The following is a 20,092-nucleotide window of genomic DNA, read 5'->3' as shown; positions in this document are numbered from 1 at the left end:
ACTTAATGTTATTGTAACAAGTTTCCCAGGATGCGTTGCAATGTAGCGTTGTAAAGTAAAATACAAGTGTTCACTTTGTGCTTTATCATTCTGCAATGGAACTTAAAAGTCATACTAATGTGTATAATATAATTTTAATTAGCAGACTTTGTTGATTTTATTTTTGGGTAAACATATATGGGAGGGGGCACAAAGTACATAAATGTTATGAGAAAAACTTTTTTTTACTATTTATTCCAAATAATAACCAAATAAATAAAATATATGTATCTAAATTTGTTAAGAAATTATATTCTTATCTGCCCTGAAAAAAAGATGTATAGTACTTTATGGTGGACTACAAATGCTGAAAGGTATAACGTTCAGAACCAGGATATCACCGAAAGGAGAAAAAAAACACTCTGGGACCAAAGGGGATTAAGAGAAAAAAGCCAGGAGAGATATACACCTTTACTGTAATATTTTACTAAACAATGAGTGACTATAATGGTTGTGGGTCAAATTTGAGTTTACATTTTCAAACAGGTTTTATTTTTTACTAGGGTTGCACAGATACCAAGTACAGTACTCGGTACAAGTACGAGTACATGTACCGATACTTTTGAGCTCCAAGACTAGACTAGAGAAAATTTCAAAAGTTAGCAGGCAGCTGTCATTTGTAAGGAGCACACGGAGCTCCTGGGATTTGTACATCTCTGTTTTAATGTATGATTTTGTTTTTATAAATATTAATAAAGGGATGCACAGATACCAGTTTTGCGAGTACGAGTACTGGTACTTGCCGAGTACTTACGAGTACTGATGCATTTTTGTTTATTGTCATGTGACAGTTTTTCTAAAACAATACAGACGAATGATTTCAGGACAGTGGTGGAGTGCCAGAGCCAGGTCCCAGCTGCAACCCTGGTAGTTCTCATGAAAATGCCAAGTATCTGCACTGGTACTCAAAGAGTATCTGTGCATCCCTATTTTTTTCCAATAAAAACATCTATTTAAAAAAACATGTTTTTTACAGAATGCACACTATCATAGAACATTATGGGTTTTCTAAATTGAGAACTCAGCAGAAGCTGTTTGTCTTCCATCTCTCTTTGATTGAAACTCCATATGGCCTGTCTTTCATTCTGAAAAAAATATATATCTTTAAAAACACCAATCAAAAGACAATGGGGAAAATTATCAAAACTGGAGCAGACAGAATCTGGAGCAGTTGCCCATAGTAACCAATCAGCTTATTTCTTCAGTTTGTTCAGTTAAGCTTTGACAATGAAAGACAGAAGCTAATTGGTTGCCATGCAAATCTGCTCCACTTTTGGTAAATTCCCATCAATGACCTTTAGTAATTACTAAACAGCAGGCCGTGTACTGTTTTATTTCATTTTAACAAAACAAAGAAGATGTATCATTTACTCAATAGTTTATGTTGAGATACATATAAGCTCTGCGCAAACTGTTGGTGCTATATAAATCCTGTATAATAATAATAATCTCAAGATGAGCCTTCATATATATAAATAAATCAATAAATGAATACATCAATCTATAAATCAAATCAATAGCCTCATGGATAAGCACTTAGTGTGTACAACAAACTAAAGTGGTCATTGATGTCTGTGAGTTGTAGTACCTCCTGCTCAATTAAATAAACCTACCAATCTTTTGCATGCACCTTTGTGGGCCCATTTGTATGATGTGATTATAATCTAGTGGAACCAGGCAAGGTCCAGGAGCCACAGTGCACTGTTTTGGCCAGTCGTGGCAGCTGCAGTGAACCAATTATGTTGTTGAAATAAAACCAATAGTCATATATATTAAAACATAGGGGAGTTTATGGAAAATGCCAAAATCACATAACATTCAGACCTTTTGGGACTTTATGACAGTTACCAAATACAAGGTAGATAACTTCAAATAAATTAAACAATACATTTCAATTAGAGAGAATTATTAATGGCCATCTGTTGTACGCAGATTTGAACTGCATTTACAATGCAATAAAAATACAACATATACAAGTATAGATAAGAGGGCTCATCAGAATGATATTATGTATTGTGTGTTAATAATTTGCAAGTTATTATCAGTCTACATACATTTTCCATTTACATTATTGTCATCAAATTGATTACAGTTCATATACTGCAGGAGGAAACTATGTTCTACTAGAAGCAAAAACATCATTAAAAGGACATTTCTGAAATTGTCCCCATTATTCTTGAGTATAAAATGTAAAAGTGGCATCAGTCAACAGTTAGAAGACAACTTATGTAATGAACTTAATTTATCTTTGAGAAACTATACAACAAATATATATTATATATATATATATTTCTAACACAACAAAATTAAACATAAGTTTTTTGTTAAAAGTTTTTTTAAGTAGTATGTTTCTGTATTGCAGCTTTTTATTAGCATCAATTAACAATGTTTATTTTGAATTCTTCTTAGTGGTGTGTTCATTTGGACCAGGAAACACTGTCCATTTTGATTTCTGCAGAGGTGTACTTTCTATTCCATTGCGTCTGTCGTTTGGTAGATGAAATGATCTGTGCACACTTCCCAGGTAAGCAGCATTGGTGATCGATCAGTGCATTCAAGAGTGTCTTTTTGTTCATCTCGGCTCCAAGCTAGTAACAAATTAATCTTTCAAGGAAGATTTCAACACAATGTTCTGTAGCAATGTTCTTAAATTCCTTCTTAAATCAGGGAAGTTAACCCTTAATTCTTTTTCTGAATTATTTTAACATGTTCACAAAACCTTGAGCTGGTCAACAATTGTTCATAACTCCACAATAGATTTTAATTTAAATAAATAGAAAATAAACAACAATAATAATAAATAAATGATACATCAGGCCAGGGAGTGACTTCATGAATCAGGACCCACTGGCCTAACACAGTATATTAAGTAAGGGGTGCTTTCATTCTATTACAGTTATAGTTATTTTATACTTTGTAAACATACGTTATTGGTAGAGGTAATTCAAAGAATTGCTAAATTCTATTAATTGTGTTATTAAAATAAAATTAAGGATCTGTGCAGAAGAATATTCACTTGTATCTATGAAGGAAAGGTTTTATTCACATAGATATATTTGCTTGGAATCACGGTATCACGTCATTTTATTTTTTTTAAATAATACTCTCTGGTGCAGTTCCTGTTCATTAAAACAGAAATACATGTGAATTAACATAATATAAACTTGGGAGCAAGCTTGGCAGATATATTTTCTGGTTCAGCCAAAGCCTTACAATAACCAAAACCATGCCCCTCCCTTCTCCCAAAGGTTACTACTGATCAGCAAGGCTGTCCATCATAACGATGGACCAATAGTGAGCCATGGGGGGGGGGCTAATAGGAGCACAGCCAAGCACAACCCCAGGAACTGAAGTTGCTATTTGCATATCAGAGTGTGCAGAGCTTGGGGGTACCTTGAGAGCTCTACATGGGGTACAACTATACATATAGGCACCTTTAGGTGTTCAGGAACTATGAAGTGAAGACAGGTTTGCTGTAAAGGAGGACTCAAGACAAAATACATTTATCATTTATTAGACTCTAATGATATGCTTACCTTTTTCTGTGTTTTGTTTTAAGCACTGTTTCACAGAAATGATAATGATCTACATCAGATTTTGGCGACTACACCCCTCAAAGCCTGCTCGAAACTCAGTGTTTCATGTGTGTCCAAGGCGACACATGGTATTGCATATCTGAGCAAACACTACTCTTTATAGCAGCAAAGACATGGAGGTTCTGGAGTGTGATAGAAGACTTAAAGTGACACTAAACACAGGAGTTAAATCTTAAAAATACATTCAAGTATCTTAACTAATAACAAAAATGTATCTTATTTGTGTATCACTCTGCTGTAGATCCTCAAATCATCTCTGAATTCATGCTGATACTGTCCTTCCTTCTGGAGGGTGGCTACTTTTGTTCCCCATGGTCTCTGTGTCCCTCGTATTGAGATTGTAGTACATCACAGGAGCAAGCTTGGAGCGGTGGCTACTCTAAATTACACACAGAGACCACGGGGAACAAAAGTAGCCACCCTCCAGAAGGAAGGACAGTGTCACCACCAATTCAGAGATTATTTGAGGATCTACAGCTGAGTGATATACAAATAAGAAACATTTTTGTTAATAGCTAAGGTATTTGAATGCATTTTTAAGATTTAACTCCTGAGTTTGGTGTGACTTTAATTAGATCCCCTTAGTGAGTATTTGTTGTCAGTTTGTTGTCAGTACAAGACTACAAAAGGGCCTTTGCAAAAAAGTAAGATCAATGTATGGCGCACACATTAATTATCTACATACACTGCACAAAAAGCAATTACCAGTGCTGAAGTGCATATATTCTTGGTAAAAATAACTATTTTGTGTGCACAGTGGTTGCATGTGACTATAAGAGGCAGCAGGGTTTTAGGGCAACTAAATGGAATATTCAGCCAAATATTACAACTAGGTCTTGTTGACACATCACACCTACAAATCTAGTAATTCATTTATAATAGGGTGGTAATTTAGAGGACCAAGGGGAGATTCTAGAAATATAGTCTGAGTGTATTTATCGTAAAATGAAAACGTAAGAGAGCTGTGATGAAAACTATGGGTAGTGGAATCAATATCACAAATTAGTGCCAATCTTAAAGCTAAAGTTTAATCTGCCTATATTTTGCCTTCCCTTGTTCATCTCTTACCCCAGCAGCAACATGCTAATTACATTTTCCTTACATTTCCTATTGTGGACCCAGTGATGTAATCGCTGTGTATCTCTGCTTCTACATGCAATGCAGGCAGATCATGGCTGGTCGCGGAGGGGGGAGCAGGGTGCTGTATATAGTTTTCTGAAAACATCACAGCACCTGCCTCAGTGCCTCTTAAGAACCATCAGCTTTGTTACAAACAACAGGCTGGCTCTGGGGAGGAGTTATGCAAATATCAAAACATCTTTATGTGGGGGTGTCAGTCAGGAGAAGCAAGTGTTTCTAGGAAGACTGCAGTTGCATGGTAACACCATTACATGATACTCAGCCTCCATGATTAAAATAACTAAAATCCAATTAATCAAACGGCCAGGGGCAATGTTGTTCAAATCAGTTTCATTCTCTGCAAATGTTAATACCTTCCTTGCTTTCATTGATATGTGTGCCTGGGGAAACACAGTAACTTTGGAAGAGCATGTTACTGCCCCCTCTTCCCCCCAAAGTTATAGTGCTGCTACTTGGTGACTGGCCACCCAGGCACCTACCACTGTCATATTGTGACAGTGGTACTCTCTGTCCTGAGTAAGCTCTAAGTCATGACTGGGGTTTACACAAGACTTCTTTTCTTTGCACCTTAGAGCAAACAGAGTGTCAGTGGAGCAAAGGGTAAGTATGTATAGGCAGCTGTGGCGGCAGAACCTGTTGCATTACCCTGCATAGACAATGCACAGGTTGACTTTAAACCATCCTATATATACTGTAGATAATGCATCGCTGGACTATTTCATCATTGCCCATTAAAAAGGGCAGTTTTGACTATATAATTTACATTGTTTCGTCACAAATATCTTCACACCAACATTAAACTAATAACAGATTTTAAATTCAGTTATACAAAGTAAAATTGAAATGATGTCCTGGCTCTTTGCTCACCCAGCATTCTAGTATCTCACACCCTCGGCAGTTACCTATCATTTAGATGCACAATTAATTAATTAGGAGTGGACAATAGTTTAAAATAAAAGAAGGGGCATCATTGTCATAGCGCATGCCAACACCCTTAGTGTTCAGTATTCAACTTTACAAAGGTTTCTAATGTTTCATACAGATTTATTTAACCACTCCTTGCAAGATAGTCAAAGTCTGTGGCTTCGGTGCTTAGAGGCATTGGACTTGGACTAAAACGACAATCATTGCAGTCTTCATGTTATAGATATAATGCTTTGATTGCATGTGAGACTGCCTTTTTTAATGTGATTTTTTTGGAACGATTGCTTATTTTTCAGAAAGATGCTGTGTGATATCATGGACGCTATAGATAGTGTATTTTCATTATATATATTTATATATGTACATACATTGATCTATTTCACATTCCAACCCTCTGGATTTTCTCAAGCTAACACATAACCTACTTCATGTAGTAGGTCTGATTAGTATCAGGGTTCATTTGATGCACAAGGCTTAAAATCCAGCACTCTCAGAACTGCTTCTGTAGCTGGGGCTTCGACTGTGGCTGGGAGAACGACTCCGACTACGGCTGTAGCTGCTGTAACTGTCATAGCTCCTGCTTCGACTACGGCTGTGGGAGTAGCTGCTGAGGGAGCTGGAAGATGGGCTTGGTCTATAGTAAGGAATTGGGCGCTTCCGGGCACTGAAAATTAAAGATAACAAATTATAATTACATTGTTGTGCTTATCATAGGTTGGCACCAGAAAGGCAGAACAGGAGGAAAACAATCTTGTTATTGGTTAATAATTCACTGAATAAACAGACAATTGTTAGACCTGAGCATTCTAGCCATAGATGTTATTTTTTTAGGCTCTAAAAGCAAAGGGTGGTAATGGGTGCAAATCTTACTCCATAACATGTTTTGCAGACAGATGTAGCAGTACAGCTACCAAGTGGAAGCATTCATTACGCTGCAACCACACTGTGAACGGCAATCAGTTCATCTCCACATTGACCAGATATATATTTTTCGCTGTCTCCTCTATCTCTGAGGAGAACCTCAGTTTGCAGTAGAAGGAGGGCAAAAATGCCAGCCATGTGAGTTTGAAGTGATGTTCCTCCTTTTTTTTTTGAGGGGGGGGGAGAGCCAAGAACTACACTCTCCAAGGAGCTAAAAAGATTTCTGGGGAGAAAAACTGTTAAACAGCAGGCAATGCATCAGCCAGCAATGAATAATGCTATCCCTGTTGAATTGAGTGTCTGTGGATTAAGATGTTGTTTGGTTAAGTACATTTTCCTGAGCATGCAAATGAGTGAGTTTTCATTCTTTACAAAGTCGCTAATAAAGAATATGGGAGGTGGGAGAGCTGGTTAGTTGGAATGGAAAACTGGAATTCGAATTCTTTAAAAGCCCATAGTGGAAAAATTTACTCAAACGAAGAGGAGACTGAGCATGATGACTGGGCAAGGAATATGTTATTAAACATGATCTCTACTTATCAGAACTCACAGTTACCATAAAGATCATGGTTCACACTTTGCACAGCTTTGATGAACATATCCAAGAGATAATCATACTGCCACGTCTGTATGTATAAATCCAAAATAACCTTGTATTTTATGATATATGTTTCTGTTGAAGTCTTACCAGCATAAAATATGGTGTTTTATAAACCACAGCATACACATCATAACATAAAAGGCTGGGGATGTTGACAGTTGTAATTCAAAAGCAGTGGAAAAACACAATATAAGATTATCCATTGGAATCATAGTTGGTCAATAAATTAAAAAAATATGACCTTCCTGCTTTGTTTGCTCCACATTATCCACACCTCAGACAGACACTAGAATTGTTGAGACAAATGTTTAGTAGATAACTGAACCATTAAATATGAATAAGTTAGTGTCAAACAAAAAGGAACTGCAATCAATTACAACACATGATAAGGCAAACTATTCTAATTGGCATTTGGCCAGCTTGTATGCCTTTGGAAATGCAGAGCCCATGAGATATTTCAGGATTTAAAGAACATTACAAAAATGCTATTTTCTTTCATTTGGACCTAGTGTTTTACATTGTATACCCAGCTGACACATGATGTAAATTGCAACCATGAACACTAAAGCTATTTGCACATCTCTTACAACTGTTTATATGACAGGACCTAGCCAACCGTAAATGACAAGATGGCAGGAGAAAGCACTCTTACTTACTTCAGCCCCTTTTTGACTTTATGAATCTTGACACCATTTTTGTTTTTATAAAATGAGTGATGGTGACATAGGCTGCATGCTGAAATACTGAAAAACAAACTTTTAAGACTACATCTTTCTGTCTGTCTGTTTGTCTGTTTCTCTGTCTAGTTTCAGGACATAGGAAACTATCAAATGAAATAGGAATACCAGAAACGGAATTGCAGTTCTCTTTTGCTTTTGGAAACACGTTAAAGCTTGGCAAAAGCTGTGCAACATATATAAGGCAGAAAGAAACAGGTAGTAAGAAGACAAAGCCAGAAACCCAAGTTCCCCGATTTTCAACAGACTGTAAGAAAACGCACATTTTGTGAGTGATTAGTGAATGTGGTAAAGGGTTACATTTTATAGTAAACACCTGATAGTGATTAGGTTACCAGAGTAACCATGAAGACTTGCTGTAACGTACATCATTGGCAGCTGATCTTCAAAAGGAACCTTGTGGGATGGAATAGCATAAAATCATGTGACATACAAATAAACAGTTATACAATAAAGTATACATTAAGTAGCCATTAAATCAAACAAATGTGTTTCAGTGACTGAAAGTATGAAAAATATCAGCCAACTATAAAATTAGCTGTTTTCAGCTCCAAGAACTTGCTGTAGATCTCAGTGCAGTACATGGACTATTATTGCTAATCTTGGCGCAGGACAGCTTGATACTTTTACATTACAATGTTGCACACAGTCTCTGTATACACTCTTTTAGGGTCGTTCACACCATAGCCATACCATACACAGTACCATTCATCGCACCTACCGTGCGGTAACAGTGCGGGAGTTGCAATTAATACAAGGCCCTGGTATGAACGGGCCCTTAGATGCACCAACAACTGTGTAATGCAAGATCAAGGAAATGTATACATTACAAATTATTTTGTGAATCTGCTGAATAGTTTCATAGCTAGAAATCCTGCTAGTAATAGTGCTTTTTTATTGCAGACTGATAATACTAAACCATTGGCTTGCAATTAGCAGCAGCATTGCCTGTCTGCTGTGCAAGGTCCTTCAGTAGTTTGTTAGGCTGCCTCTCAGGTCTATCAGATAGGCAGCCCAATGGCCAACTGAAAGAGCTCAAACAGCTGGCTGACAATACTATTGCTAATTGAGTGGCAGTGGTTTAGCATTGTCAGCCTGCAACAGAAAGTACTATTACTATCGGGACCTTCTGGAAAGAAACTTTGCAACTAATTCAGCCCAAAAATAATTTGCTTAAGGAAATTGTATACAGTGGGGCATAATGCCAAACATACTGAATGATACATTTTGAGATTATATACATTTAATGTTCTGGTTATCATTTATTCATTATATCGCAGCAGGGAGGTAGACAGCTTTGTTTGAACTCCAGGTGCAAGCCTATCTTGAGGGAAAAATACAGCAAGAATTTGGGAAAAATCCATCTCTCTTGACCGACTCTCTGCCTATGAAGGCTTATCCAGGGGATTCCCCAAAATGGCCATAAAGGTCCTTATTGGATGAACTAACTCTAATGTCTAAAAGTACCTTACGTTGTTATTATTAGATTAGGTTAAGGTTAGTAATAGGGTAGGGGTTGGGGGTTATGGTCAAGGGCAAAGATTAGGGTTGTCGTTAAAGAATTATGGGTGTGAGTTAAATAAAGCAAATAGACTATTCACTTTGCAAAGGGATTTGTCATTAGCTTAGTGAAAGTGATGAACATTCACTTTGCAAATAGAATCCCAATTACTTGGCAAATAGAAAAAAACCAAGAGTATTTTTCCTTGCACATGCCTGAATGATGGAAGTCAGCAGAGCTTCAGCTCATCTACTAAGCTATGGGGAAAGTTCCCTTGCAGAGTGAACAACCTATTTGCCTTTAGTAAATAAACCCCTATGTTTAGGGTTCATATTAATTATACATTTTTTAGGGTTAAGGTACAACTGTAATAGTTAAGTGTTCAAGTTGGGGTTAAGGGTTAAGGTCAGGGGTTAAGAAGAAGTTTAGGTGTTAGGGGATTAATCATTAGGTTAAAATTTAGGATTCATATTACATACCAGGTTAAGTTAAATTAAGTATGTGTTTGAATCAGTTTATGTGTTAAGGATTACAGTTCAGGGCTAGGTTAAGGGTTAATATAAAGGGTTAGGTTAAGTTTTATTGTTTTGTGTGAGGAAATTATTAACTGTTAAGGTCAGCAGTCAGGGCATGTCACAGCAAACATTTTTCACTTAAGACACCAAAATCCCTCCACTGACAACAACCTGTGCCAGGTTCTCAGTGTCAAAAGCTAATTTACTGCCCGAGTATTTCTGCTCAGATCTAACTAGGAATGCATAATCAATTTTGTCTGAAAGTGTAATGCTAAGATATCACAGATATATTAATTGATAGCTATTGATAGTTAACTGGCAAACCTTAATCAATCTTTCAGGCAAACGAGTGTCATTTTGGCTTAAAACTATGTTTTTCCTAATTGATATGATACATTTAAAGTTACACTTTTGTTTTGATGTTTCTACCTAGGACCAGCAGATATAGCCTCTTTTGTTCTATGTTCAGATTTCTGATTTTAGGTTATATGACAAGGATGTAATACTCCACAACTGAAGTCTATGAACTTTATATTTTCTGGTTCGGAGACTGGTCCCCAGGGACCCCTCAGTAGATCTGTTGTATTGCAAGGTCAACAATCTCTCCTTTTTAAATTTGGAATGGTTTAACCGGCATGTCATACAACACCAGCAGCGGGCTCCTGTAGAGAGATGACGCATGTATTCGTATGTGATACAATTAAATGCGGTTAGGAATCGATCACTATACCTGGACACATCGATTGTGCGTCCTTGAACGGGTGACAGCTGCCACTTGCAGACAGCAGATTTGTGATCCCTGTTGCAGGAAATCACAAGTTCCTGACCCGAGAATCCCTAAACACACCTACATCGTAGGTATGAATGAGGACTTATCCTTACTTACGGTCTACTCATGAGTGTCAAACAGAACAGGTAGTAAAAGGAAATCCTCTCAGTATGGACACAGATAGCAATAAAAACACAATTTGCAGTAAATTTAGGAATAATAGAACATCTATCAGAATTGTATAACTGTTTGTGTGCCCAAGTGGAAGGCTCTAACCCTATCCAAAACTGAAAAACAGTTTGTAATGAAATTGAGCTTTGAGGATTGTTTCTTATTAGGATTCTGTAAATGCAACATGTAGACTTTGTGGCAATACCAGAAATGAATGTTACCTCTCATGGATGGATGGATCTTTCCATTTTCAAGAAATTGGCTTGTTAAATAGTTGGTCACATCTAGACTGGACTTTGTGATTGATTGACTTGGGGGAAGTGCATACCAATAATACAATTATATTTATGCTTTGTTACTTATACTGTATACACAGGTATAAATCTTGAAACACTGCTGTAAACTACAGTGCTTTTTTCAAATATGTTCTAATGAATGCATGATAAAATGCATGCAAACATACACAAAAGGTCAAGGTGAGTTTATTACTTTACCTTGTAATTCTTCGTGCCTCCATAAAGCTAGGAGAATCCCTCCTTCTCTTCCTAATAGGCGAATAACTTCTGGAGCGACGGCGGGGTCTTGCTGCTTCCATATCATTATGTCGTGATCGATTCTCACCATCCTTAACCCTAATATAGGCAGTAGCACATAAGCAATTAATACACATTCTTAATCAAATGAGTATGCACATACTAATCGTCATGCACAATAAACGGAAAGGACTACAAAACATAGATTATATCATCTTCATTACTGGATTTTGCCAAAAGCATTTTAATAATATTCCTAAACAAACATTTAATTGTGGTGGTTTGCTCATTGAAGAGAATGTTTGAAGAGAATGAAGAAAATGTTTCATGTTCTATCATCAGGCTGATCATCAATGACCATACTGCTTGATGAATAGACTTTGGGATTGCCTGCCTCTAGAATAATGAAGTAATAGAATGCAGACAGGCAATGTGCGCTGAGCAGATCCACTGGTTGACTTATAATAGTATTGCACATGCATGCACTATAACAAAGACACATTAGCAACAGTTCCTGGTCATCCAGGCAAACAGTACTCAACAATTTTTGACTCGGTAAAGTGGTATAATTAATGAAAGCTGTCAAATGTAAATCTGTTTTCTTCTTTTGTTAATTAAGAAGCAAACACAAACCAAAAGGCTGCACACCAAAAGCCTTGTGGATATATACATAGTTGTGGTATTCTTTTACAAAATGTTTATTTTACTGTTTTATTGGTTCTATATTCTAAAGATGATCACATCAACAATGGCGCCAAATATTTTTTAAGCCTATAGTTATGCAAATCCATCCATATGGCCAGGATAGACAATGTGGTAGTACAATTACCTCATTTAAGTATGGATGTGGCCACTACACATCCATCATTGTTTTTCTTATATTTTCTGAGGGTTCAGCTTAAGCACCCAACATTTCATTAATTTAGATTTGACTAAACATAAATATATATGGATTCACATATCCAGGGATCTGGATGGTGATCCATTGTTTAAATAACCTAAACTTTTTCCTTAGTACTGGATGCAGTGGGGAAGAGTTACAATCTCTGTCAGGTTTTCCTTGCTGTCTGTGTCCCCATTGGGCAGATGAACCCTATCTGTTTGTGCTAGTGACCAATGTCACTGTGACAGAAAGTGATGAGCAAATTTACAATTTTACAGGTGCCACAGAACAAAAGGGTGAGGGCAAATATTCCATTGGGGAGACCTGGTCTGGTGACAGATGTTTGAAAGGGGAATTCCCCTCACTCTGTGATTTGTGTTGTATCTTTAGGACATGAAGTGAACAGAACTTTCCCCAACAGGACACAGACAGCATATAAAAACTGACAGGGGTTTAAATCCTTTTCTTTTCTATACAAAGTGATACATACACTTTGGCTATACATACACTTTAGGTTTGTGAAGATAAAAAGGGTGACTGATTGAAAGAATTAGATAATTTTTCATTTTTTTTCTATTTTGAATTAAATAAATTGCAATGTTTGATCAAACAAGTTAAAAAATGTTCTGTAGCCTGTAACTTTAAACTGTACCTGTTTACAGATTTCTTTTGAGATGTAGATCGAGACCTGCTTCTGGCCATCCTTTTGTCACGTGACCTGGAGCGGGATGGAGATCGGCTGGAACTCCAGGAGCTGCCTCTGTGGCCTGTGCTTCGTGCTGGACTCTTTTTTCTGTCAGAATTCTGTCTAATATGCTTCACTGAAAACTCAGAGCAGCTATTCTGTCTACCACGATGATGCTTTATTTTTATCCTGTGACATACAAACTCTAATTATTTCTAGACATCATCTCATTAGTACCTTTTTTCTTGCAACCGCAGACATAAACAAAATGTAAATAAAAGCTAATAATTACATTTTACACACACATTCAGTGGAACTATGTTTCAAGTCCAACAATTAATATGTGCTATTTAAAAATGACCTTACTTTTTGGCAGGAGGACCATGGTTCTTTTCCATTTCAGTGGTATGTGATAATATTGACCCTTCAGAATCACTGCTGTAGCTCGTATTTCTTCCTGAGTTTACAGAAGGTTCCTTATGTATCCTGGTTCTGCCCCTGGACCGCCCATGGTGTCTATCTGATGATGGCGACCTAGAGTCTCGTCGATGTTTATCATCTGATGAATGGCCACCTTTGCTTGATGAAACAGATCTTGGGCTTCTTACATCATTACGATTATTAGCCTTGTGACGGCTAGGTGATGTTTCCACTTTTGGATGTGTCCGTAATGATGGAGAGATTGAATTCGGCCTCTGCAGAGTAAAATAAGTAGAAATGCGGGGAAAAGAAAAGATGGGGAGATGCTTCAGCATAACTTCATCAGCATGGAACAGAAATATTAACTCACAGTTGCATACAGCACGTTAACACAGAGATTCTACACTGAGACTATTTTTTCTGCTTAGCCTTCTGACCCCAACAATGCAGCTCATGCAATTTTGCATGCAAAACGCAACAAAAAGAAAATAGAAAACAAAAAATGATTTCAAAGAGTGGGTGGGGGGAGAGAGAATTCTAAAATTAAGGTCTCACATAAATAAAAAGTAAAGAAAATTAAATTTATGTAGATTACAAAAGTATGGGTTAAATATTGTTTGGATAAAAAAAAAAGAGAAAGTAAAGGCAAATAAATAAAAAGTGAGGAGTGAGGTAGACATCTGGACAAAACAGCACAAAAACTGGTAGAGAGATTGAGAAGGGAAGAGGAGAAAGTATAAAAAATTAAATAATAAAATAAAATCCACAAATGTTACTGAGAAAAGTAAATTTTCTTTTTTTAAATTCATTTTAGTTTTTCTGAATTCCTTTATTTTGCCGGTAGAGTACTGTTGAGCTTTCATCAGCACCCTATGTTCTCAGTTTTGTCACTCTGTGATTTTTTTTTTTTTTTTGATTTTAAGTCCCTCTTGGTTAACATCCACTTACCAAGAAAGTGGCATTTCCTCCTTTAGTAGGTAAGGTATGAAGAGAAGGGAAAAGTGGGGCAACATAAGTGCATCATTAGATTCACAAAAATGCAAGAGAGATAGAGAGAGAGAAAAAATAATAATAAAGAAAAAAAACACACAAACCCACTTTCCTGGCCTTTTAATTTGAAAATGCTTGGACAGGCCAATAATGAGGTTTGAGTGACCTTGGTTAAATATATAAGGAATGTTTGCTTAGGTTTTAAATTTAAGGCCAAATAGTGTATGCTTTCTTTATTTGAAATAATTTTCTTGAAGAACGTATTGGATCATACATCAGTATCCAAAACCTGAATTGAACAATAGTGGCTTTGAAAGCGCAAAGAGTAGTAACTCTGTACTGTAGTTCTGTATTACATATCATCCGCAAAAATATAAAAAAGAAAACAGAATTTGTTTTTAAAAACATGATGTTATTTTTTTGAACAGGAGTTAGAGTTCTAAAAATGTATGCATGTCCAATACGGTATTCATTTTCAATAAATCATATCAGTGCTAGCTTACTTGTGTAGCTGATGTTGACACATATCCAAAACACAGATATCGTAAACCTAACTAACATGGGCTTAGAACTGTTTAAAACAGTAAAATTATTGATAAACAGCTAAGCACACCCATGATGAAGATTCTGGGGGTGATGTGTCAATGTAGTAAGAATGGGAGCTGTACCTTGCCTCATTTTGGTCCAATTTGGATGTTAACCAAATATTAGCAAACAGATGTAACCATATTTACAAAGTTGTATCTCAGGATATTCAGTATCACTAGTCAACATGTGCTTTCTTCCTAGCTGTGAAAAGAAAAGATGGCATATATTTCCTGTTGTGGTAATACTAGTTACATTGATAAGCTTGGAAATCCAAGGTACAATAGCTATTTCATACAGCCTAACAAGTAATAAACAAACAGAATGAATGATAAATGCCAAGTGTATCTGCTATTGACGATGGGCAAAGAAGGTGTTAGAGAGAAGCACATTTTTTCCTTTTAATGTTCATTTCTGCTGCACGACTGAATATTATTGCTACCCTTTGAGTGATTTATAATATCAAATTTGATACATCGCCCCTTTATCTTAAAAAAACATCATATTTGTAACGCAGAATATGTTCTGAGAAACTGCACACAAAAACAATGAAAAAAGCCTTACAAAATGGAGGTGGGTTTTGAAAAGTGAAACAAAGACCCTTCTCTGACAAGTAATCTGTTATTTTCTGGGAAATAAAAATATTGCTACAGAAAATCCCATGTAAGTTTTAAAAGGAAAAAGCAAAACATATGTCATATCTCGAAAAGGTCTTGGATGAATTTTCCCAGTCTTTTGGGGAGTAATACCACTTTCAAGAAGAATTATCTATCCAATATTTTTTTGAATCATTTCTCTCCTTTTAAAGAGAACCAGTCACTTTAAAATTAAAAAATGTAATATATGGAGGCTTATTTACTAAAAGAGTTGAGAATCTTCAAACAAAAAATGTTGTAAATTTTCACATTAATCATCCAATCACATGGAAAAAAAATCCTGTTTAGTTATTTTATTTGCATATGACTGGATAATTGCAGTGAATATTCACACAATTTGTTGTGTGAAGATGTTCAACCCTTTTAGTAAATGTTGCAACTGTATCCTAGAAACAAAAGGAACAAAAAGTTATGATGTCAAAGTCTGCCAGCAGAACATGACATAAACTTTCTGCTGTATTTATTGACAATCCCACAAGTCTATGATTGTACTGTTCACTTGGGGTTGGATGGAGGGATTAATTAGACTAGTTTAAGAGCACTGCCCAATCACTACTAGCTGTCAGTGTAATCTGTTATTCCACAGAAGCAGGTGGATGTATAAGAAGTCATCATAATAGCATAAGGTGTACAGTGATCAGAAATATTATTAACCCTTGTCTGACAAACTGTGATGGAAAACTAACAGTCCCAACATGACAAACTATACTAGGGCTTGTAGTTCTCCAACACCCGATAGGTAATTATTGACTAAGGCAGTTGTGCAGAGATCATTTTTAGAACTCCTTTTTAAGTGAGGAGTTCATTAACCACAAACCAATTTCACCAAAATAGGAATTGCACCAAGAATTTGGCAAAGCAAAATGGGATAGCTTGTTTACTCTCCACCATTTAACAAAAACTGAAATAAATACATTTGCGAGGTATCACTTGTTAAGCCAATGGGTGGCCATACAGAGTCCAATACAAGCAAGTGATTGCAGTCCAACCCCACCCATTGATATCACCTTGGTACACAAGACTTACAATATGGGCATAGTAACACCATGGCTAGAATGGGTGCACTCTTCTAAAACCATAAGCCTTGTTCAGTTCACAGATGGTACAAGAGACAGTGTGGAAATTGAGAGATTTATGTGCAACTTGATTGCTTCCTGTGAAGTGCCACTGGAACTTCACCTCATTATGCAAATTAGTCACATGCCCAGTTCACTAGAGTAGATGTTTTCTTTTAGGCTAATGCTAATTAAAACTTGGTAAGGAACAAAAGCAACAGAAACAGAGAAAGAGTAGCAAGGAAGTCACAGTGATCATTCAGCTGTGTAGATAAAGCTTAAGCTATTGACAGATGTAAAGAACAGACTCTTTTCAGCATAGCAGTAAAGATTAGTCTGAAAAAACTTGAGAAAGGAACCTAGAGCTTCACCCGCTGCCAGAAAATCCTACGTTTTAACTATTTATATGCAATATTTCATATTTAGAGGTATAAAACAGATATTTGATGGAACTTACTTATGTTTCCAACTTTAATACCACAAGGCATTCTATATCGTATTACTCGTTGTAACCTCATCTTTTATATTTCATTAAAAAAATTGTATTTTGTTGTGTTTTGGGGCATTTAATTAAATTTTTCACTAAATATTGGGGTTTAATAAGGAGTTGCGCTAATATTGCGCAACATAAAAATTTGCAACTACCACCATTTTATTCTATAGGGTCTTGGCATTCAGAAAATATATAATGATGGGGGGTTTTAAGTAATTTTCAGGCCTAAAATGTGGAATATAACATGGGTACAAAAAATGAAAAAAAGGCCTCAGTCATGAAGGGGTTAAGAGAAGGGAATTTTCCTTTGAGGTGAAGTAAATGAGGTGAAGCTCTGCTGACTTCCATTATCCAATCATGTGCAAGCAAAAACATTTTTTTTACATTTTCATGGCACAAGTTTGGATATTCTTTGCAAAAAGGGCAATTTCCATGGTTGTCATGGTGTCAAAGTTTTCTACTTCATTTGTTGCATAAGGGCTATGGCAGTTGTACTTGAACTGCAATAGTTCCTTTTGAAAGGAACAGCATAATTATTTAACCAGAGAATGGCAACTGTACTGTGGGAAAATACCATAATATCAAAGTCTGATGTAAGTTTATTGAGTCTCAGTTGTGAATGTCAATAGCAGTTCAGTGGCTGCTCTGTTAAAACTGTGGAAGCAAAGTTAACCTTTAAGGTTTTTTTTAGACAAATAGTAGATCTTCTACTGTGATGGCAATTAAGACCTTTGTAGAGTATTTTTTTAATTATTTGTACTATGATAGGGATGCAGCCAGGAAGGATTATTAAATCTGGTGTTGGTCTATATTTCTAATACTTTCACATGCCATGTGAACAGGTAGGGGTCCAATGGACCCCTGAACAGTTCCCTGAGAACAGGTATCAGAAGACAGAAGTATTAGCTTAAGTTCTCCCTTTGAGAAATAGGGGCAAAAAAGTTGCAAACAAACCCTGTAGTCTGTGCATCAAGAATCAGTACCCAATCCCTATTGGTACCTGACTGATATTTTGAGAGGCATGCCACAATTTTTAGGGCACCCTTATTGAATAGGCTAGGATCTGGATTAACAATGACAGGGGCAAGAAAGTACACTCATGGTCCTCCAACTATTTTACCTGGGGTGTCAGGCTGGCATCTTGATGAATGGACCTTGCATATTTATCATTTTTAAAAATGCAGTTACCGGCAAATTGGTGGATTACAATCTAGTGTATATAATGGTTGCCAATGGAAAGAATCAATGGTGGAGCTGATTATTTTTTATATTTGCTCATCTATAACAGCAAGACATGCTAACCTGCCATTCTATTTTTAAAGTGTCATGGAGCAAATGTAGTAAATGTTTCAGCCTCCAAGATAACAAACATTACATACTCTTTCTTTCCACTAAACTTACTATTCTCTATTTTGGCATATGCCTTTTATCTGGTTACAATTTCCTTTGCTTGAGTATTTAATAAAAGATTTAAAGCCAGCAAAGTGAATATGAAGAGATGGAAGTGTCTACTGAGGCAGTGGCCAATGTATCCTCACACTAGAGGGGGAATGCCTTACTGATATTGTCTATGACATGATGATGAATACTTCTGAGTAACACAGAGGGGGATGTGGGATTGACAACTTTTAAAAGGTAAGCAGAAAAATATTAAGAATGCAAGCCACTAAAGCACTCACACTTGTTTGGAACCCTCTTCTTTGAAAAACTTCTAAATAAATAAGGGCTGTATATATAATACAGTTTTAGAAAAGTGGCACCACATCACAGCTTTAAAGCATAAATGTCACATCAAAGTACTAACTGCTCCTTTGATTTGATAATTTACTGCTGTTAATTCAAGTAATCAAGAAAGCAAAGGAGGAGTATACGTATGACACTAATATTACTATGTACTATAACTTTTCCACATATAATTAGCATAGTAAGTGTTAAAGTGATAGTGTGGACATTTATGGAGTTACATATTCTTATCAAGCAGTAAATGAGATTTAAAACAAGCACTCACTGACCTCTGTAGCTGTAGGCACTGTGATGCACTGAAATCACAGCTCATCTCTTTCTGTTCTTCTTGTCAGCAGAAACCTGGCAGCCTGCAAGTCTTCTGATGTGAACAAACAGCAGGTGCTGTAAACTGTTCATAAGCCAAAACAATCACACTTTAGAGTCTCTGTTTTGTTTTTTCATGTTGAATGTTCCCACAGTGACTGTAGCTCCAGAGGTCAGTGAAGGCTTTTTTTAAAGCTTATTTACAGCTTGCAAAGAATATGTAAATATTTAATCCTTCACAATAAGCAATAGCTGATTCAGAATCAATAAGCCACTTCTGCAATTCCCAGGATTTTAAGTGTGTGGGGAGAGAAAAACTATAACTGTAGTACAACCATAATTTAACCTGACTAGACTTCAGTTTGCACAAACAGCAGGCTCACTTCTTTTCGTTAGGAACCTGTGGGAGAAGACAAGACCTGCATGCCACTACACAGAACTGCTGACCTCTATACACACTGTAAATGGGAAGCACTAACTCTTGGCTACCTTATTAACACAATACCAAACGTATCATCCCGTATCAAGCTAATTCATAGTCAAAAAAATTTGATCAGATCCTCCAGCATATATACCTTTATTATCTTAAAAAATAAAAACAAACATCAATTTTCATATTGCACTTATTGATAATAGGCAATAATCCGTATATAGTATGTAAAAATTGATGGCTGTTTTAGAATACTTTTTTGACAAAGAAGTATGGAGTAACTCCTGGAAAATTGGTAGATCTAAAAACAGGTAAGCTGTTTGACCTTTTGGTCTGTACATTGAAGCCTAGCTGCAGATAGCATGGGGACAGGTAGCATACACACAAATATCATGTCTT

At 36.3% G+C, this 20,092-nt stretch overlaps 1 protein-coding gene across 1 annotated transcript in view; it reads right to left on the bottom strand.

Annotated features, from left to right (window-relative positions):
• Positions 1–5,855: 5,855 nt before the first annotated feature.
• Positions 5,856–20,092, bottom strand: part of SRRM3 (serine/arginine repetitive matrix 3) — a 211,495-nt gene continuing 197,258 nt past the window's right edge. Inside the window, exons 11-14 of the mRNA XM_018571096.1 lie at positions 13,382–13,710; positions 12,983–13,204; positions 11,409–11,546; positions 5,856–6,363 (exon numbers count right to left, since the gene is read on the bottom strand). Of these exons, the coding sequence (XP_018426598.1) occupies positions 6,174–6,363; positions 11,409–11,546; positions 12,983–13,204; positions 13,382–13,710 (879 nt within the window). The 3' untranslated portion in view covers positions 5,856–6,173. The remainder of the gene's footprint in view (positions 6,364–11,408; positions 11,547–12,982; positions 13,205–13,381; positions 13,711–20,092) is intronic.

This window comes from Nanorana parkeri, unplaced genomic scaffold, assembly GCF_000935625.1.
Source record: "Nanorana parkeri isolate BGI_ZX_2015 unplaced genomic scaffold, ASM93562v1 scaffold1673, whole genome shotgun sequence".
Taxonomy (NCBI): Eukaryota; Metazoa; Chordata; class Amphibia; order Anura; family Dicroglossidae; genus Nanorana; species Nanorana parkeri.
This window is presented reverse-complemented; position numbering and strand designations above follow the sequence as displayed.